This window comes from Botrytis byssoidea, assembly GCF_014898295.1.
Source record: "Botrytis byssoidea strain MUCL 94 chromosome Unknown BBYS_003, whole genome shotgun sequence".
Classification (NCBI taxonomy): Eukaryota; Fungi; Ascomycota; class Leotiomycetes; order Helotiales; family Sclerotiniaceae; genus Botrytis; species Botrytis byssoidea.
This window is the reverse complement of record NW_024065844.1, coordinates 701,108-716,280: the sequence shown is the minus strand read 5'-3', so window position 1 is coordinate 716,280 and position 15,173 is coordinate 701,108. Positions and strand designations below refer to the sequence as shown.

The window sequence follows — 15,173 nt, the reverse complement described above, 5'->3', positions numbered from 1 at the left end:
CAAATTTTGAATGAAAAAATCAACATACAATAGAAGTAAAGTAATGAGAGAAAAGAAAGAGAACTAAATGCCCAAACAGATATCGATACTGATGGATGCGAAAGAGAAAAGAAATTATGCAAAGAGAAGAATTGATTGTACACACTGACGAAATCGACTCTTATCCACTCACTCACTGACTTCTAAACATCTCTTTTTATGAATAAATGGGTATAAACTTCCGCGACACGCAGGATAAGAAGCATCAGCTTCGTCCCCAACCCCCATCAATCCCTCTCACCCACTCGCCGACTTCAAACCCTAAACGCCGACGTGTCTTTTCATCCATCTTCCCTTTAATTTTCTCTTTTTCCTTTTCCTTTCCTCCACTTCCCTCTTTCTCTCTTTCTCCACCTCCACTGCCCACCGTACTCGTACTGCCTTTCCCCAAACATTCTCTATCCCCCGGCAAACTGCCCTCTCTGCCCACCTTCTCCGAAACCAATATTCTCACCACAATTCCTCTCCCAACCAGCCACTCCACCCCTCCAGATCGTTCCATCTCCTCCCTCCCTACTCCCTTCACAAACACCGTAAGATCCGCGCCTACAATTCCTCTCCAGAGCGTAGCCATCCACTGCCAATGATCGATCGGGGCATAACTATCATTTATCGGTAATTTTAACGAATACGCATCTGACAAGGTAAGAGAATATCCATGCGGTATAAGAGCTATCGGTGTTCTTTTATGCGGAGTAGACGACTGTGATGCTTCTGACGATTGAGGAGTCGAAGAAGCAGTAGAATTATCTCTGCGAGGAGAAGAAGGAGGAACCGTCGTGATGAATTTCGTAATCTGTAATGAATTTCGATGCCATTGACAAATCGTCGAGAGATATTCGACGAAAGGATCAGAAGACTCTTCTTTTTCCTGGAGGTCTTTCATATCCATCACCATCTCATGTTTGTTTTCTTCTTTTCCTTTTATTCTCTCCTTTCCTTTTTCTCTTGTCGCTCGCACACCCAAGACGTCCCGCATCTCAGTATCCGCATCTTCATCCACGGCTATATCCCTCGATTCTTGACGAGCATCGGATCCCGTCATCCAAGTCCGAACCATACAATTGGCATCTTTTTCTAGATGTCCACGGATAAAATCTCCCACCTCCCTAATCAATCCCTTTTCCATTCCCTCAACAGCAATCACCGCGCCTCTAATATCCTGCGCAGGACTCGTTGGACCTGGCGCCGCTAATGGCGGCGAAATCTTCGAAAGGATATTCAACTTGTTCCAGAAGGGAATTGTCATGACCATGGCCTCAACACTACGAGCTTGGGACTCTCTACTTTCGCTCCGGATGTCGCGGTCGGCAGGACGATGAGTGGATGTAGTGGCAGTGGTGGGAAGTTGGGTTTGGAGGGGAGGCAGACGGAGAGATTCGTCGAATGTAGGGGTCCGATTGCGGTAAGTGGGTGTCATGCTCTGTTGCATATGTGTGCTACGCATTGGAGCCGATTGTGGTGGACCCATTGCACCCGATCTTGGACCCGGAAGAGGTTGAGGAGGATTCCGGAAGGGACCCGCTGACATTGGGATTTGTTGGTTGCGAGCGAAACCTTGCTGAGGGGTTGAATAAACCATCGGAGATGGTTGTGGATAGACTCTCGGATCATTGGTGAAACGTCGACGCTTAAAATCTGGGGAGGCAGACTGCATTTCGATATCCTGATCCTGTTCATGATGGGTATGGAGGGGTTGAGGGTATGGGTGTCGCCTAACCATTTGTTGGGGAGGTGGACCTATACGTGGAGAATCTACTCTACCGCTGCCGGGAATTTGAGATAGATAGCGGGGTCTTTCAAGTTCGCCGAGCTGGGGTTGATACTGAGACTGTTGGGACTTCTGGGCCTGATTGTTTGAGCTGAATGGCGGAAGAAGTCTATCGTTACGAGGAACGGCAGCTCCAAAGGCCGGCGTGAAGGGTGTCAACGGTGTACTTGGCGTTGAGATGTATCGTCCGTTACATCTCGGACACCGAATGGGATCGTCCGATGTTGAAGTTAGTGGACGATTACCGAGTGTTTTCCCTGCTCTGCGCGGCTGGTAACGATAATTAGGATATTGTCTTTGATGACGTTGTTTTTCTTCCTAGGTACCACAAAATCAGCATGGTCTATGATCACGGGCGACTACTATGTTATTTACTTCAGCGAGTCTTTTCCATTCCTCTTTTACATTGGGTGCTTGCTCGCGCCACTGTTCTCCAATAATCTTTGATATTTCGGGGTTTGCAAGACCGGGATGCTGGGCGACGACTTGTGCCTGATAATGTTGACGGTAAAGGATAAATGCTACAAAGGGAAATTGTTAGCTTCTCGATGCTGTAGTGGTGACAAAGAATCCTATATGAATAAACAAAGGCTAGGGTAAACATAGGGTCTCCCGCAGCCATTCTCAATATCCAATCATACGATTATTGTCAATCATCATTGTCAAAGAAAAGTTTTAGGTCACGCACCGTTTCGAGGTCGTGGTATCTTTGGGTCTGGTTGACAAAGACACACTTGTTCTGTGGCTGGCGTATCAGAAATAGGGGAAGGGCCTCCAATGCTATTGCTTGTGCTCGCACTATTCAATGCAAGATCTCCGATTCGTGGTTGGCTTGCACTCGCACTTTCAATATCGAGTGATGCTGCTCGTTTTCTTGACAAACGGTCGAAAGGTGGAGGTGAAACTGGAGTTGGAGGCTCTGAGTGTTTCTCTGGGAGAATTGGTCTCAACGAATTCCTCCTACTAGAATCTGTTGAGATACTAACGGGAGACCGAGGAGCATCTCTATCAACATTGCCGTTGGTTCTGCGTACTTCTGCCATAATTGACATGATTTTTGATTTTCAAACGAGATGAGGAAAAAGCTCAAGTTTTGAAAGTTGATATCAAGTGGGAACTTCAGAGTATAATAGATAGAAAGGAAAATAAAGAGGAAAGAATGGAAGGGTAGAATGCCCTTCTTGACAGTGACGAAATGCTTTGTATGCATTGCGACTGGATAAAGAAAAGGACAATTCTATCATAACTCAATTCATCCATAATCAACTTCTAGTTGTGACATTCTGTCCATTCTAGGCATTCTAGGCATTATGGCAAAGTGTTGGTGTCTTTGTTGTCTCGGGAAGACTGCACAGCTGCAGTTTCGCATGCGTTTTCCTTTGTCTTTAGTGAGCTCCGTTACCAATGTTCACTCCCAGTAAATCCCAAGAAATAGAAAATCAAAATTAGGAAAATGCTTGGTAACGGGTATATAATTTCATGCTTACTAAATAAAACCTAATTGGAATGCTTTTTTGGCCAATTTTGGAGAGGTATGAGGAATGTAATGCCAATTAGAAATTTTTTTGGAGATACTACATAATATCCGCAAACAGAACCATGAAACCTTGGACACCCCCTTTAGACGCCAAAAGCAAGCGACGAGCTCTAGATAAACCCCTGTTCTCAGGTTACACTGATAGTCACACCAGTGAACTGCTCCCGCAAATGCACTAATGATGTGACCATGCCAATCAACTTCTCACACCAGTCGATGAACTGCATCAGCCGCAGCGAATTGATTATGAAATGAACCCATTACCAGCTTCACCGTTCATAATAGCTGCACTCCTCCGTGCATCAATGAATAAATCTTCGCACTCCCCTACATCCTGGACATCAATTTGATTGCGTCCGCTTACTCGCGCTAAAATACTAGATGGTGTTAGAAGCTGCAATGCGTATCTCAAACTAATTCTTGAACCATGTTCTGTGAGTTTATCTAATGCAGCTTCAGTTATGGCTAAACCTTCAACTGTAACTCGAATACGGAGAATTCTCTTGATTTCATCCGCCTCGTAAGCATTTGTGGGAATGATCAAAAGACGAGCCAAAAGATCAGATGGAATTCCATGTGCCGAGATCAAATCTTCACTACCACGAATGGTACACATGCCACGATTGGAAGCGAGAATCACGATTGGGGAAATCGTTGATTCGAGAGCACGATTCAAATATGTGAAGCATTCGAGATCGAGCATGTGAACCTATAATTTGTTAATGATCAAGAACCGGAAGGCGTATTGAAGGCTTTGACACATACCTCATCAATAAAAAGCACACCTGGAACAAGCTCTGCCACTCCTTGATCAATGTATTTGTTGACCACCTTATTAATCTCCGCTCTTAATTTCTCCGTAATTTCTGTCATCTTTGGTTTCATCAACTGGCCCATCATACTCATTATGTCTTGTCCACCTTGAGGTCTGGCGTTCGCGATATCGAGATCATGTAAAGTAACGTCCTGTACTATCTCCTTCTTCTTGTTAACTTCGCCCTTTGGTATTGGCACATACTCCTCCGCCTCCAGGTCGAATTCGGTCGCATACGCATCCGATCTGCCAACACGTTTACAGGCTCCAGTATTGGCTTCGATATAAATAACATCTCCAACTGTAACCTTTTCTTTCTGTATAGCCTCGTAGATGCTTGGATCCAATCTTAACTTCTTTTGGCCCTTGGCGCTCTTCAATCCAATCAACAATGTGCTGATGGTCTTTCCATAGCTTCCCAATGGATTTTCAGCTTCCTCTGGTGTTAACTCTGTAACCTCGCCCTCGTAGACCTCCTTCGTTTCACGAACTTTCAGACCAATGGCTCGTCGAAAGTTTTCCATGAGCGCCTCTGTTTTCTTGACTTCCGTCGAGTATACTTCGCTTGCGACGATGGGGCAGAATGGTACTTTTGTTCCAAGTTCCTGACTGATAGCTAAGGCGAGAGCAGTCTTTCCTGTTCCAGGTCCTCCTGCAAGTAAAATAGCTCGGCCAGCCATTTTTTTGGAACGAATTAAGTCGACAACCACACCACAAGCCTGTAACCAGGATATATTAGTTAAAGCTCTATCATCCATCATGCATACCAACCCACCTCTCGAGCTGCAGTTTGACCAACAAATCCACCGGCTTGCTTCTCAGCAGATCCATCATTTCGAAGTCCAAGACCTTTGATATGTGTATGCGTAGAAGTTCGATTGTCGCGGGAGTTTCCCTTAACATCGCTGAGGTTTACCATATTCGCGATTTAACTGCAGTCAGATATAGGTAGTAATTACTGATATCAAATACGTAAAATATTTGATCAAATATGAATATTAAACTTCTTCTCAAATATTACAAGGTGGAATTAAATCGATGATGATTGGCACAAAATCAATTATTCTTAAAGCTTCAAGATGAATTTCTGAGAATAATTTCGCGGAAGGCTGGCTGCACATGTAAACGCGACTGGTAATTACTAGGTAAGCGGTGGGTCCGATTGAATAAGATCACGTGAATGTACACAAGGCTGATGGATACTCCTGATTGATTGATCATCCATCTGCAGCCTCTCCTAGAGTTTGAAGTCTGCAGGTGTTTGGTGAACTCCGGTTATTTGCAGGATTATATGAGGCTATCCGTTAGTCTCGCATTTGATTGATGGATTTAGTAATCGGTCAAGCTTACAGTATACAGTATGATAATTAGATCTCGACGAGTGAAAAGTGCATGATGGACAAAACGACTGATTCGCAGTCCTTGATATATTGTTTTCCACGAAGTTAACTACTCCAAACAGGCCATTTTCCCATTCCTCCATAGTTCTATTGCCTATCCTCTCCCTTCTTTTTGAAAACTCCTCGGCCATATGCGTCATGGAATAAGTTGCAGCTTAATTTTTATCCCACCCTAAACTTATGCAGACGCCCTAAAGTAGAATAGAACCTCGTGCCATGCAAACGATGACCCCAATGCAAAGTGTATTTCCTCTCAAACGCCTGCAACACTTCCAAAAAGAGTAAGGTATTCCAAACGCCTCCAAAAATCGATGCAGCAGAACAAACGAAACACACAATCAATGACAATCAAGAAACTCTCCATCTTCACTGGATCTGTCAGCCGTTCTTGGGCGTTCGACCATCTCAGTAGGAGATTCTACCATTCTGTTTGGGCCCAATTGACTCAATCTTAACTTCTCGTCGAACATGGAAACCAGTCTGTCGGAATATTGGTCAAGTATTCCTGCTAAAACTGTCTCGCTGATAGTTCTAGACTTTTGGCTTCTATCCCCCAGTGCTACCGAGGTTAGTCGCAACTCCTGGTCTAGCTCCTTTAGACACTCTTCATCTATAGTTTCAGTAGATAAGAGCTTTCTTCGGTACGCTCTAAGTGTTCGACAAGCTTGCTCTGTCGCCATGTTAAGTGATCCGGATTCAGTTATGCCAGTGCTTGAACTTTTGCCCCGGCCCCGTAAGTCTACCGACGCCGTCGAAGGACGTCTGACCTCTCTTGTTTGAGGACTGTTTGGACTCCGAGATCTGTTCCTTGGATACGATCTACGTCCTGTATCATCTGATGCAGATGCGAAGTGTTTAGATGGCACAGCTTGCACAGATGGAATTGATAATGTAGGGTTCTGATTCGCCAAGCCGTATTTCGAGGTCTTACGTTTGATTACCCGAGGTGGCGAAGATGACCCAGGAGGAGTAGCTGTTGGTGACGCTCGTTGAAACTCAGCAAGTTCAGCTTTCGATAGAACCCTTCTCAATGGCTGGCGCGAGGTCGGTGGATCCTTTGGTGGTGTCTCATCTTGGGTGCCGTCGTTTGACTCAGGCTGATTCTGTGAGTAGGCGGTGGCATTAGAAGCAATATCCCACATCATGATTGTGCCATCCAGCCCTGTGCTTATCAACACTCTAGACGACGAATCGATGTTCTCCAGAAGTGTGACACCTGATACGGAAGTAGTGTGCCCCCATTCGCGATCTAGGAAAGATCCAGTACTCCAGTCATAGATACGAACAGACTTATCAGTAGTCGAGACACCAGCGAGAATTGTACTAGGCTTGCCAGAAAGTACACTAGGTGCACCCATTACAAGAGAGTCCAGAGCGACAGCGTCTGCTCCATCATAATCTGTTGCTCGAAATGAGTTGACAAGGCGTCCAGTGGCTATTTCGTATGTAGCTACTGTGCGATCCAACAAAGACACCACAATATTACCTACTTGAGGACCGAGACAGGGCGTCATCGAGACAGGCGCAGCTTTCAAGGTGATGATACGGACTGGAACAGCAGCCAGCGCGTTTCCTTCTGCTACTTCTTTTTTTACAAGTTGCCGGATGTGGATTGTCCTATCCATCCCACAAGATATGAGTTTCTCGCCATTCTCGGCGAAGAACAAACCGCATACGCCAGCAGTATGTTCATCTAAAGTTTGTACCAGCTCCCACTTATCTGAGACAAGACGGAACAATTGAATGGTCCGATCTCTACTACATGACGCTATCATCGTTGATGTATCATCCTCATAAATGGTGATATCTTGAATCTCGATCGAATGAGCACGTGTCTCAAAAGTGCATGCACCCGTGGATGGATCCAATATTTTCAAAACTCCGTACTTATCTCCAGACACCAGAAACAAGGCATCCTTTGATATTCTCACGACCTGACATGAGTTGGCGGCTTCTTCTTCTATAGACACTTGATCTATGCCGATTGTGATCGATCCTTTGCTGTTACCATGCAAGTCCCAAAAGGCAAGACTGCCATTGACCGACCAGGTAAGGAATGCTGCTCCCATCTGATTGATTTCGGGTAAGAGTTGCACACCCATTACTGCGTCGCCGTGAGCGGGTTGAAGTGTGTTTTGGAACCCATGATCAGCGTCCTCGTCGTCTTTCCCCCATATCTCAATCGTATGTCTGGAATCAATCGTAACGAAATTACCTCCAGCGTAGCCCATAGCACACAAATGGCCAGGGTCAATCTCGTCATTAGATTCATCTGATGGAAGGGGTGACAATGGAGGAGTAGATGGAGCTAGAAGTGTGTCCAAGGATACCGTTTTCACTTTGCCATTACGACCTCCTATCCTTACCTGCCGAGTTTCCATCTCAATAGCTATACATGTGACGGGAAATCCGGTGCTCAAAACTTTGATCAGTTTTTGGCCTTCTGTGCTGTCCAGGAGGCAAACATCTCCTTTTTCCGAGCAGACAATGGCCCTGTGGTCAGACAAAGAAGCTACACAAGTGAACGTTGCATCCACTAATGGCCCAAGTAAACAGTTCCGGCCAGTAAGAGTTTTGAGCGCTGGTTGTACTGGTAGTGGTAATGGTGTACCGTCAAGTGCAAATTTTTGTTTTGGTGAGGGACATCGGCCATCTTCGACTCTCCATACTTTTATATGGCGAGTTCCCACAGTGACTACATTCCCTCCCAACCACAACATCTGCTTGATGAAACTAGTACATTTGTTGCTCGAATGTAGCTTCGCTGTTCCATTCTTTGGATTTATGGACCAAACGTGAAGAAATCCATCGTTAACATTACCTAAGCTGGCAAGATATTTGCCATCAGGACTGAATGATATGGCGGCGACACCATATGTATGCTCGGTAAGAATAGCGAGCGGTGTATCTGAAGAACTGTCTTGTAAAGAGAATATTAAAACTCTGGGGGCGTATCCTGTCTATATCCTTATCAGTCAATACACAAATATCGGTACAAACCTGCTTACCTCGCCCACAGCCAAAAAGCGACCATCAGAACTAATAGACACACATGTAGCCGCTTTAATCCTTTCCCTGCTTGACCATGTCTTTGATGAAGAGTCACCTGATTCTAAACTCGTATGTGCAGTGGATGGAGCATATGGGATTGCAGCATCTCGAAACCCTTTCCCGTTTCTGCCGTCATTGGCATTGTTGGCAGGTGTTGAAGGTCCACCTAGAGCTATATTACATGTATTGGCGGCGACTGCTGTTGGAGAAGCCCGAAAAAAACGTTGAGAGTGTTTCCCCTCATCATCAATGTCAACAACCACTACTGCGGCCCCAGCTGTATATGCAAATATCCGAGATGTCGAAAGACAGTCGAAACATGGTGGAGAAGATACTGTAGTTCCAATTATTTTCTTCAATGATAATCCTAACTCGTAGGGATTCCTGTTTTTATTCGAGGGGCGCGGGGTTCGTGGGAATGGAGAAGGACTAGCTTTTAAACCAGGTTTTGTGTTCGCAGCGAAGGTCCTTGAATTGATGGGTGTCGAAGCCATTATCGACTGTTCATGAAACAAAACACCGGGATAATATAAATGCAGTGGTCGAAGCTCTCTTCTTCGTCCAGTGCTTGTAGATGGATGTTGATTTGGTGCTTCAACCTTTCTAAAATTTGGGAAACGAATTGAGTTTTGTGCGCCTCGAAAGAAAATTTGGGTATCATGAAGAAGAGAAAATCAAAAAGTGCCTAGGGATCATGACGTTGATTAGCTCGTTGAATTTTCCTATCGTGATTTCCTTTACACACCGATTAGATCAGATCAGATCAGATCTGGAAAAAGGGTGAGAGTGAAAGTGGGAGGGAGGGGAAGAAAGAAGGAACTTTTAATAAGAAGTCCTCAAAACATTGATCAACTTTGTTACGGTATTTTTAGTACGACGACACAACGAGGAGAACGAGCAGTACCTAAGGAAATCAAAGATCAGAAACAGAAAACTAGAATATTAGCAACCAAAAAGTGGCAGCCCAAACCACCTCTTTTCCCTATCTTTTTCTTCTTTTCTTCTTTTGCCCTATCCTATCGTGACATGCAAAGAATCATAATTTACTGGGGAATGTTAATATGCGGTGTCTACCCGTGGACCGTCTTGAATCTTGATGCACTGGAATTTGACCAAAACCAGAAAGTAAAGGTCTGTGTCTAACCCTTGCCCTTGTTTACAGGGTCGTGTTAATCAGGGGAAGGCTCGGGAATGGATCTACTCGAGGAACTCGACCACCAATTGGGATCTTTCCAGAATGTTATTGGTCCATTTTAGGTTTATTTGCCAACAAATTGGTTGAACCATATCTTAATGGACATTGATAATTTGATAGATAATTTGATAGCTATCAAACTATCAAACTATCAAACTATCAAACTATCAAATGTAGCTGGGTAGCTAGGTAGCTAGGTAGCTAGACAGGCCTCCAGCTGTTCGTTCTCGAGTCCGACTTCACATCTATTAAAGATCAACAAGCAGTGTCACATATGTGTTCAAGTATCGTTGATTGATTTCCGTCGTACTTACATGGCACACAGATGACCTACCAATGATAGACACGAGAGAGTAGTGAGCATGTCTGAGAAGTAATAACGGCCATGCTATCTGATAATGTCTTCCAAAAGACCCTCGTGACCTTTAAGATTGAGTAATATTAGTCTACCTAGATATACGTTGGATGCAATATCAATAAGATGGTAGCAGGGCAATTAAAATTTGTCGATCAATATATGGTCCCGTTCCTACGAGTGGGTTTGTTCATATTCTTACATTGTCATTATACACATTCGAGAATAATTAATGCTCAAAAGATCCTATCCTCCATTTCGTCATCGAGACTGATGGTCGCTGGCCTTCGAGGTTCCGAATTCCCAGGTCGACTAGTTGTAAGGACAGGAGCTGCTTTCCTTTTCCATTCCGGCTTACCCCTACCTATACCCTCCTCTCTCCATTTGCGGGGCGGTTTCACTCCCAATTCAGCATATTTACCCCATATGTTCTTCCCTCTTTGGAACCATCTTCTCTCACGATCGGCTTCCTCTTCTGGCTTCGGTACCCATGTACTCCTCAGTATTCTCCGAATTGCTTCTGCAGATACTTCAAAATGATCGGCCAATGCAGCTGTTGAATATTGCTCAGGGTATTGAGCATGCAATGCTCGAATCCCTGCCTGCGCTTCCGGCGACAATCTCTTCATCGGCTTCCAACCTTCAGGGAATTTTTCCTTCAATGCTGCTTTTTGTTCCATCCAAGTTTGACGCTTCGGAGGGACCCAACCATCATCCACCATGTTTCTATTCGGTGTGCTGGCTTGTGGGGAATGTGATACTGCGTTGTCGATTTTGATGCTTCTAAACCTGATTTTTTCCTCATCTGTAATCCACCTTGCCTTCTTCAACGGTTTGGAGAATATGTCTATCGGTTCTCTCTGGACCCACGACTCCTCCATTATTTCTGTTGGTTGGGTCGATTCACTTGCCCTCTCGGCTTTCCACGGTAATTTCGATTCCTTTGATTCTTTTGATTGAAAATCTGCCAACTCAGATCGTGTCTCCGCAGCAAGGGCATCTATCGATTCTGGCGTAATTTCCATGAACAGGTTATCTAGATAATCAATATCACTTTGTGTAGTATTCTTGTGCCCTTCCGTCGCAGATGAGAGTTCTTCTTGCTTTTCGATAGGGGCATCTTCATCACTACTTCTGATATGTTGAGATGAATACACCGACGAATATGCTCTCGAGTATGAAGAAGATGGATATGAGACTGAGGGGGCATTAAACCTTCGAATGTTAATTCTTTGCGGTCGATGGTGGATGGAAGTGCTTGATGCAGCCAGATCAAGGTGGGCTACATGGCGAATAAACAATCGAAGAGTTTTGGTTGTACAAGAACAAGACATGACTATTTGTATTCTTCAATGGAAATAATGTGAGTTTATAGACGGGCAATAGGAAACATCAGAATTCATGGAAAAGAAAATCTTCGCCTAGGAATTTGACTAGGATTTCTTATCGAGATGCTTATCCGAGTCGATCAATCTGTCAGCCATGCCAGTCCAGTCATCACTTGATCCGAACATCAACGGTGTCCGCGCATTCACTTCTTTCATCGACCTAAGTGAGTCTCATCATTGATTCCCGTCAAGACTGATCATCAATGCATTTTGATACATCTTGACTGTTGATATACAATCTATCGGTAATCGTCTTATATGTTCCATCTCATCTTCTTTCATATTCACCAGTCAGGGTATGGTTTCCTGCTTTTTAGATTACCTAGGTAGGCACGCTACCTTTAGCTTTTAGATACGCAAATAGCGTACTTGTCAAAATATCTATGATGTTGATGTCGACTTTACCCGTAGGTGAATAAATTGGAGTGAGGCGTTTGTGGATCTAATTCTCATTTATGCTTCCGGCAAATCCAAAAGACTTTCTTACCCTTTCACAAGTGTTTCTTTTAAAATAAAAAAAAAGAATAGCTTCGTTCTTTTTTCTCATTGTTCAATAAATTTCAGGTGCTCTCTTCATTCTTTCTCGCATTGTCGTTTACATGGCTTTACCTAATCCTTTTCGTCGAAATGATGAGAATACTCGCCACGCCTGGGGATATACCTTCCAATGGACCCCTGATCATCTGACAGAAGAGCAAATGCATCCCATGAAGTTTTCATACGATATTCTAGCTGAAGAATGCTTAAATCTTTTGGACAAACTATCGCCACCCACATCAGGAGAACTTCCCAGAAATCAAAGTACGATTCCGAAGGGAAAGGAAGGCAAAGAACTACCCAAAAGAGATTTGTATGTCTTGTTGAGAGATCATGCTTCCGAAGATGAAAAACTCGGGGAACTATGGAATGAAGTTAATACAATACCGGATTGGGTTGTGAGTGGTTTAGTGCCCTTGGTATCGGTGACTTTGCTCAAGCTAGATTTAGGACTGGGAACAAATCGAAAGAGGTCAGGAAGTGTTTTATAGATATGGAGGTGCTGTATTGACTGGAGTATGTTACCTACACTCGTTCATCTAATGCAGATACTGATTCAATATTCTAAAGTTGGCATATCAGTCATTACTCGGTGGAATGGGCGCAGCTAGAGTTACAGAGGTTTTAGCTAGGACTGGTGGCTTTTCTGCAAAGGTAAATACGATACATTGAAATTGCATTGCATTGCTTGGACTTTCATGTTTTCTACTAGAAAAGTTTCAGTAAATTGCCGTTGGTGGACTTCCTTTCAAAAGCATACTTTCTACATTGGGCCTAAATTTTCAAATATTCTCTATGTTTACCAACTTTCTCCCCTCTCATCTAATCCAATAATAGTCAGCCAGAAGAAGAATGTTCGAAACGACCCAGCTCCTCCTTCAAGTAACTCAATCCCTTGAAGCCATCAAACCCGGTGGCACAGGCCACATATCCTCCATAAAAGTCCGTCTGCTCCATGCCGCTGTCCGCCGCCGCATTCTAGCTCTAGCCAAAGAAAGGCCCTCCTACTACTCAATCACAGATCACGGCATCCCCATCAATGACCTTGACAGCATAGCAACCATCGGCACCTTCTCCACGACTCTAGTCTGGCTCTCTCTCCCCCGTCAAGGCATCTTTCTCCGCCCCCAAGAAATAACTGACTACGTTGCTCTCTGGCGTCTCGTCGCCCACTATCTCGGCACCCCAACTTCCTTCTTCGAAACTCCTACCTCGGCAAAAACCATCATGGAATCTCTCCTGCTAACCGAAATCAATCCTTCCCCTACTTCCCAAATTCTCGCCCAAAACATCATCCTCTCCCTCCAAAACCAAGCCCCAGCCTACCCCTCCCGCGCCTTCCTCGAAGCCAACGCTCGCTGGCTGAACGGCCACTTACTCTCCGATGCTCTTGGCCTCGGTAACCCTCCCATATACTACTACATCCTCGTCGCAGGCCAATGCATCTTCCACATGACAATCAGCTATCTCTACCGCAGCATTAACCACCTCGATTGCAAACAAATCGTCTTCTTAAGAAGGGTCTTGCCAATGGTAATCCATAGCCCGACGGTGGGGATTGCAGGGGAAACGGGCTTCGAAATGCAGTATGTACCGGAGTTTACCACAAAAACGGAGTTGGGGGAGTTTGTGAAAGGGGAGAATAAGGGGAGTGTGGAGGTGAGAAATTTGAAGGCCGTCGGATTGGCGGTTGTTGGGGTGGGAGCGGGAAGTTGGGTAGTGTGGAAAGTGTTGAGGGGTTTGGTGATGGGCGTGGTGGGAATGGGAAAGCGAGTGCTTTGGCTGTGGGGATGAGGAGTACAGAGGAAGGGAAATCATGGACTGTATTTTTGTAGTATCTTGTATCATTATTGCTTTCTCTCTGTACACAGCAGCGGAAAGCATCGCGTTACAACTTCGCATTACAATTTAGCATTCAAATCAAAGAGCACTTTTGAGAAATTTATTTAGAAGAATATTTTTGTGTTTCGCATGATTATCATCATGGATCTTCTCTAGACCCTAAACTCTCCTCGCTCCTCTCATGTATCATACAAACGCGCCATATGCCGTAGCATTTACTATCTCATGTAACGCCACGCCTGGCTTCTCAACTCCTCGCAATGCACCTAAGAAGACAACCAAACGCAATGAGAATAATCTTTTTGCTTCAACCCCAAGCGAACGCCAATGAAATGCCCGAAGCCGACCAAAAATAAAAGATGCCCTCTCCAAAATTCTCCAAATTAGACTACCATCATATTCATATACACATCTCTCCGCATGCCTACTCGCATCTAAAACTCCATCAACTCAACAGGCGGCCTAGCAGTATGCGCCAAGATCGGCTTCTCCATCTCTAGCGGAGACACGCCCCAATCCTCTCCCGTGGTATCCTCCACGGCTATCGCAGGCAGATTGGGACTGTGTCCATGAGCCTGGGGATCATAGATGGTAGTCGTGCTCGCGCTTCTTCCGCGACCATTTTTCAACGACTCGCCATTATCGCTCATGGGGCTCGCGGGCAAATCGGTGGTGGGTCGGTGATGCAATTTCGCGAGGGCTTCGGCGAGATCTTCGGCGTGCACTTGCTTGTTGGGGGCATCTTCCATTTTCATTTCCCAGCCGTGGGGAGGCGAGGGAGGGGGGGAGATGAAGAAGAGTTTTCCGGCGTCGGGGAGGTTGAGATGCGTGTCTTTTGGGGAGATGGAGGTTGGCTGGCCGAAGTAGACGCGCATGCGCTCGCCCATGATTTCTTCGCCGTCGAGGATTTGGCGGATGCGGATGGCGGATTCTTCGGAGAAGAAGGAGACGATGATGCGGGAGAAGGATTTCAAGGGGGCCCAGGAATGGATGGGGGCCGAGGTGTTGATGAGTTCTTTGATAGATTGGAGATTGTCTGCGCGGAAGATCTCGCTGTCTTTGAGATTCGTTATGAGGAGGGTGTTAGATGGAGGTGTGGGTTGTGAGAGAGGGGGGAGATTGGAGAGATCGAGGGAAAGCGATTTGTGGGATCCTCTGCGCGAAGAAAGAGTACTTCCAGTTGGGGAAGTTGGAGATGACATGGTTGTGATCTGTGATTGAATTGTATTGTGGTTGTAGTTGTG

At 45.1% G+C, this 15,173-nt stretch overlaps 6 protein-coding genes across 6 annotated transcripts; 1 reads left to right on the top strand and 5 right to left on the bottom strand.

Moving 5' to 3' along the window:
* Positions 1–244: 244 nt before the first annotated feature.
* EAE97_001668 (uncharacterized protein) lies at positions 245–2,862 on the bottom strand (the record flags this gene model as incomplete). The annotated part of the gene is made up of 3 exons (XM_038872179.1): positions 245–2,128; positions 2,186–2,331; positions 2,499–2,862. 3 exons carry the CDS (start codon positions 2,860–2,862, stop codon positions 245–247), a joined length of 2,394 nt encoding a protein of 797 aa, XP_038736737.1.
* Positions 2,863–3,591: 729 nt separating this feature from the next.
* EAE97_001667 (uncharacterized protein) lies at positions 3,592–5,080 on the bottom strand (the record flags this gene model as incomplete). Its single annotated transcript, XM_038872178.1, has 3 exons — positions 3,592–4,056; positions 4,113–4,880; positions 4,937–5,080. The coding sequence occupies 3 exons, from the start codon at positions 5,078–5,080 to the stop codon at positions 3,592–3,594; spliced, it is 1,377 nt and encodes a 458-aa protein (XP_038736736.1).
* A 363-nt stretch (positions 5,081–5,443) lies between these two features.
* Positions 5,444–9,587, bottom strand: EAE97_001666 (uncharacterized protein). The gene is made up of 4 exons (XM_038872177.1): positions 9,358–9,587; positions 8,570–9,297; positions 5,512–8,521; positions 5,444–5,458 (listed from the first exon to the last, which is right to left on the bottom strand). The coding sequence occupies exons 2-3, from the start codon at positions 9,104–9,106 to the stop codon at positions 5,900–5,902; spliced, it is 3,159 nt and encodes a 1,052-aa protein (XP_038736735.1). The 5' UTR covers positions 9,107–9,297; positions 9,358–9,587; the 3' UTR covers positions 5,444–5,458; positions 5,512–5,899.
* An 811-nt stretch (positions 9,588–10,398) lies between these two features.
* On the bottom strand, positions 10,399–11,496 carry EAE97_001665 (uncharacterized protein; the record flags this gene model as incomplete). The annotated part of the gene is made up of 1 exon (XM_038872176.1): positions 10,399–11,496. The coding sequence occupies one exon, from the start codon at positions 11,494–11,496 to the stop codon at positions 10,399–10,401; it is 1,098 nt and encodes a 365-aa protein (XP_038736734.1).
* A 653-nt stretch (positions 11,497–12,149) lies between these two features.
* EAE97_001664 (uncharacterized protein) lies at positions 12,150–13,881 on the top strand (the record flags this gene model as incomplete). Its single annotated transcript, XM_038872175.1, has 4 exons — positions 12,150–12,485; positions 12,538–12,603; positions 12,658–12,741; positions 12,925–13,881. 4 exons carry the CDS (start codon positions 12,150–12,152, stop codon positions 13,879–13,881), a joined length of 1,443 nt encoding a protein of 480 aa, XP_038736733.1.
* Positions 13,882–14,363: 482 nt separating this feature from the next.
* EAE97_001663 (uncharacterized protein) lies at positions 14,364–15,131 on the bottom strand (the record flags this gene model as incomplete). Its single annotated transcript, XM_038872174.1, has 1 exon — positions 14,364–15,131. The coding sequence occupies one exon, from the start codon at positions 15,129–15,131 to the stop codon at positions 14,364–14,366; it is 768 nt and encodes a 255-aa protein (XP_038736732.1).
* Positions 15,132–15,173: the final 42 nt, after the last annotated feature.

Coding starts and splice junctions, on each gene's coding strand:
- EAE97_001666 (XM_038872177.1), bottom strand. CDS start 9,106: ATGGCTTCGACACCCATCAATTCAAGGACCTTCGCTGCGAACACAAAA. Junction 8,522..8,569: donor GCTTTTTGGCTGTGGGCGAG/GTAAGCAGGTTT, acceptor ATAAGGATATAG/ACAGGATACGCCCCCAGAGT.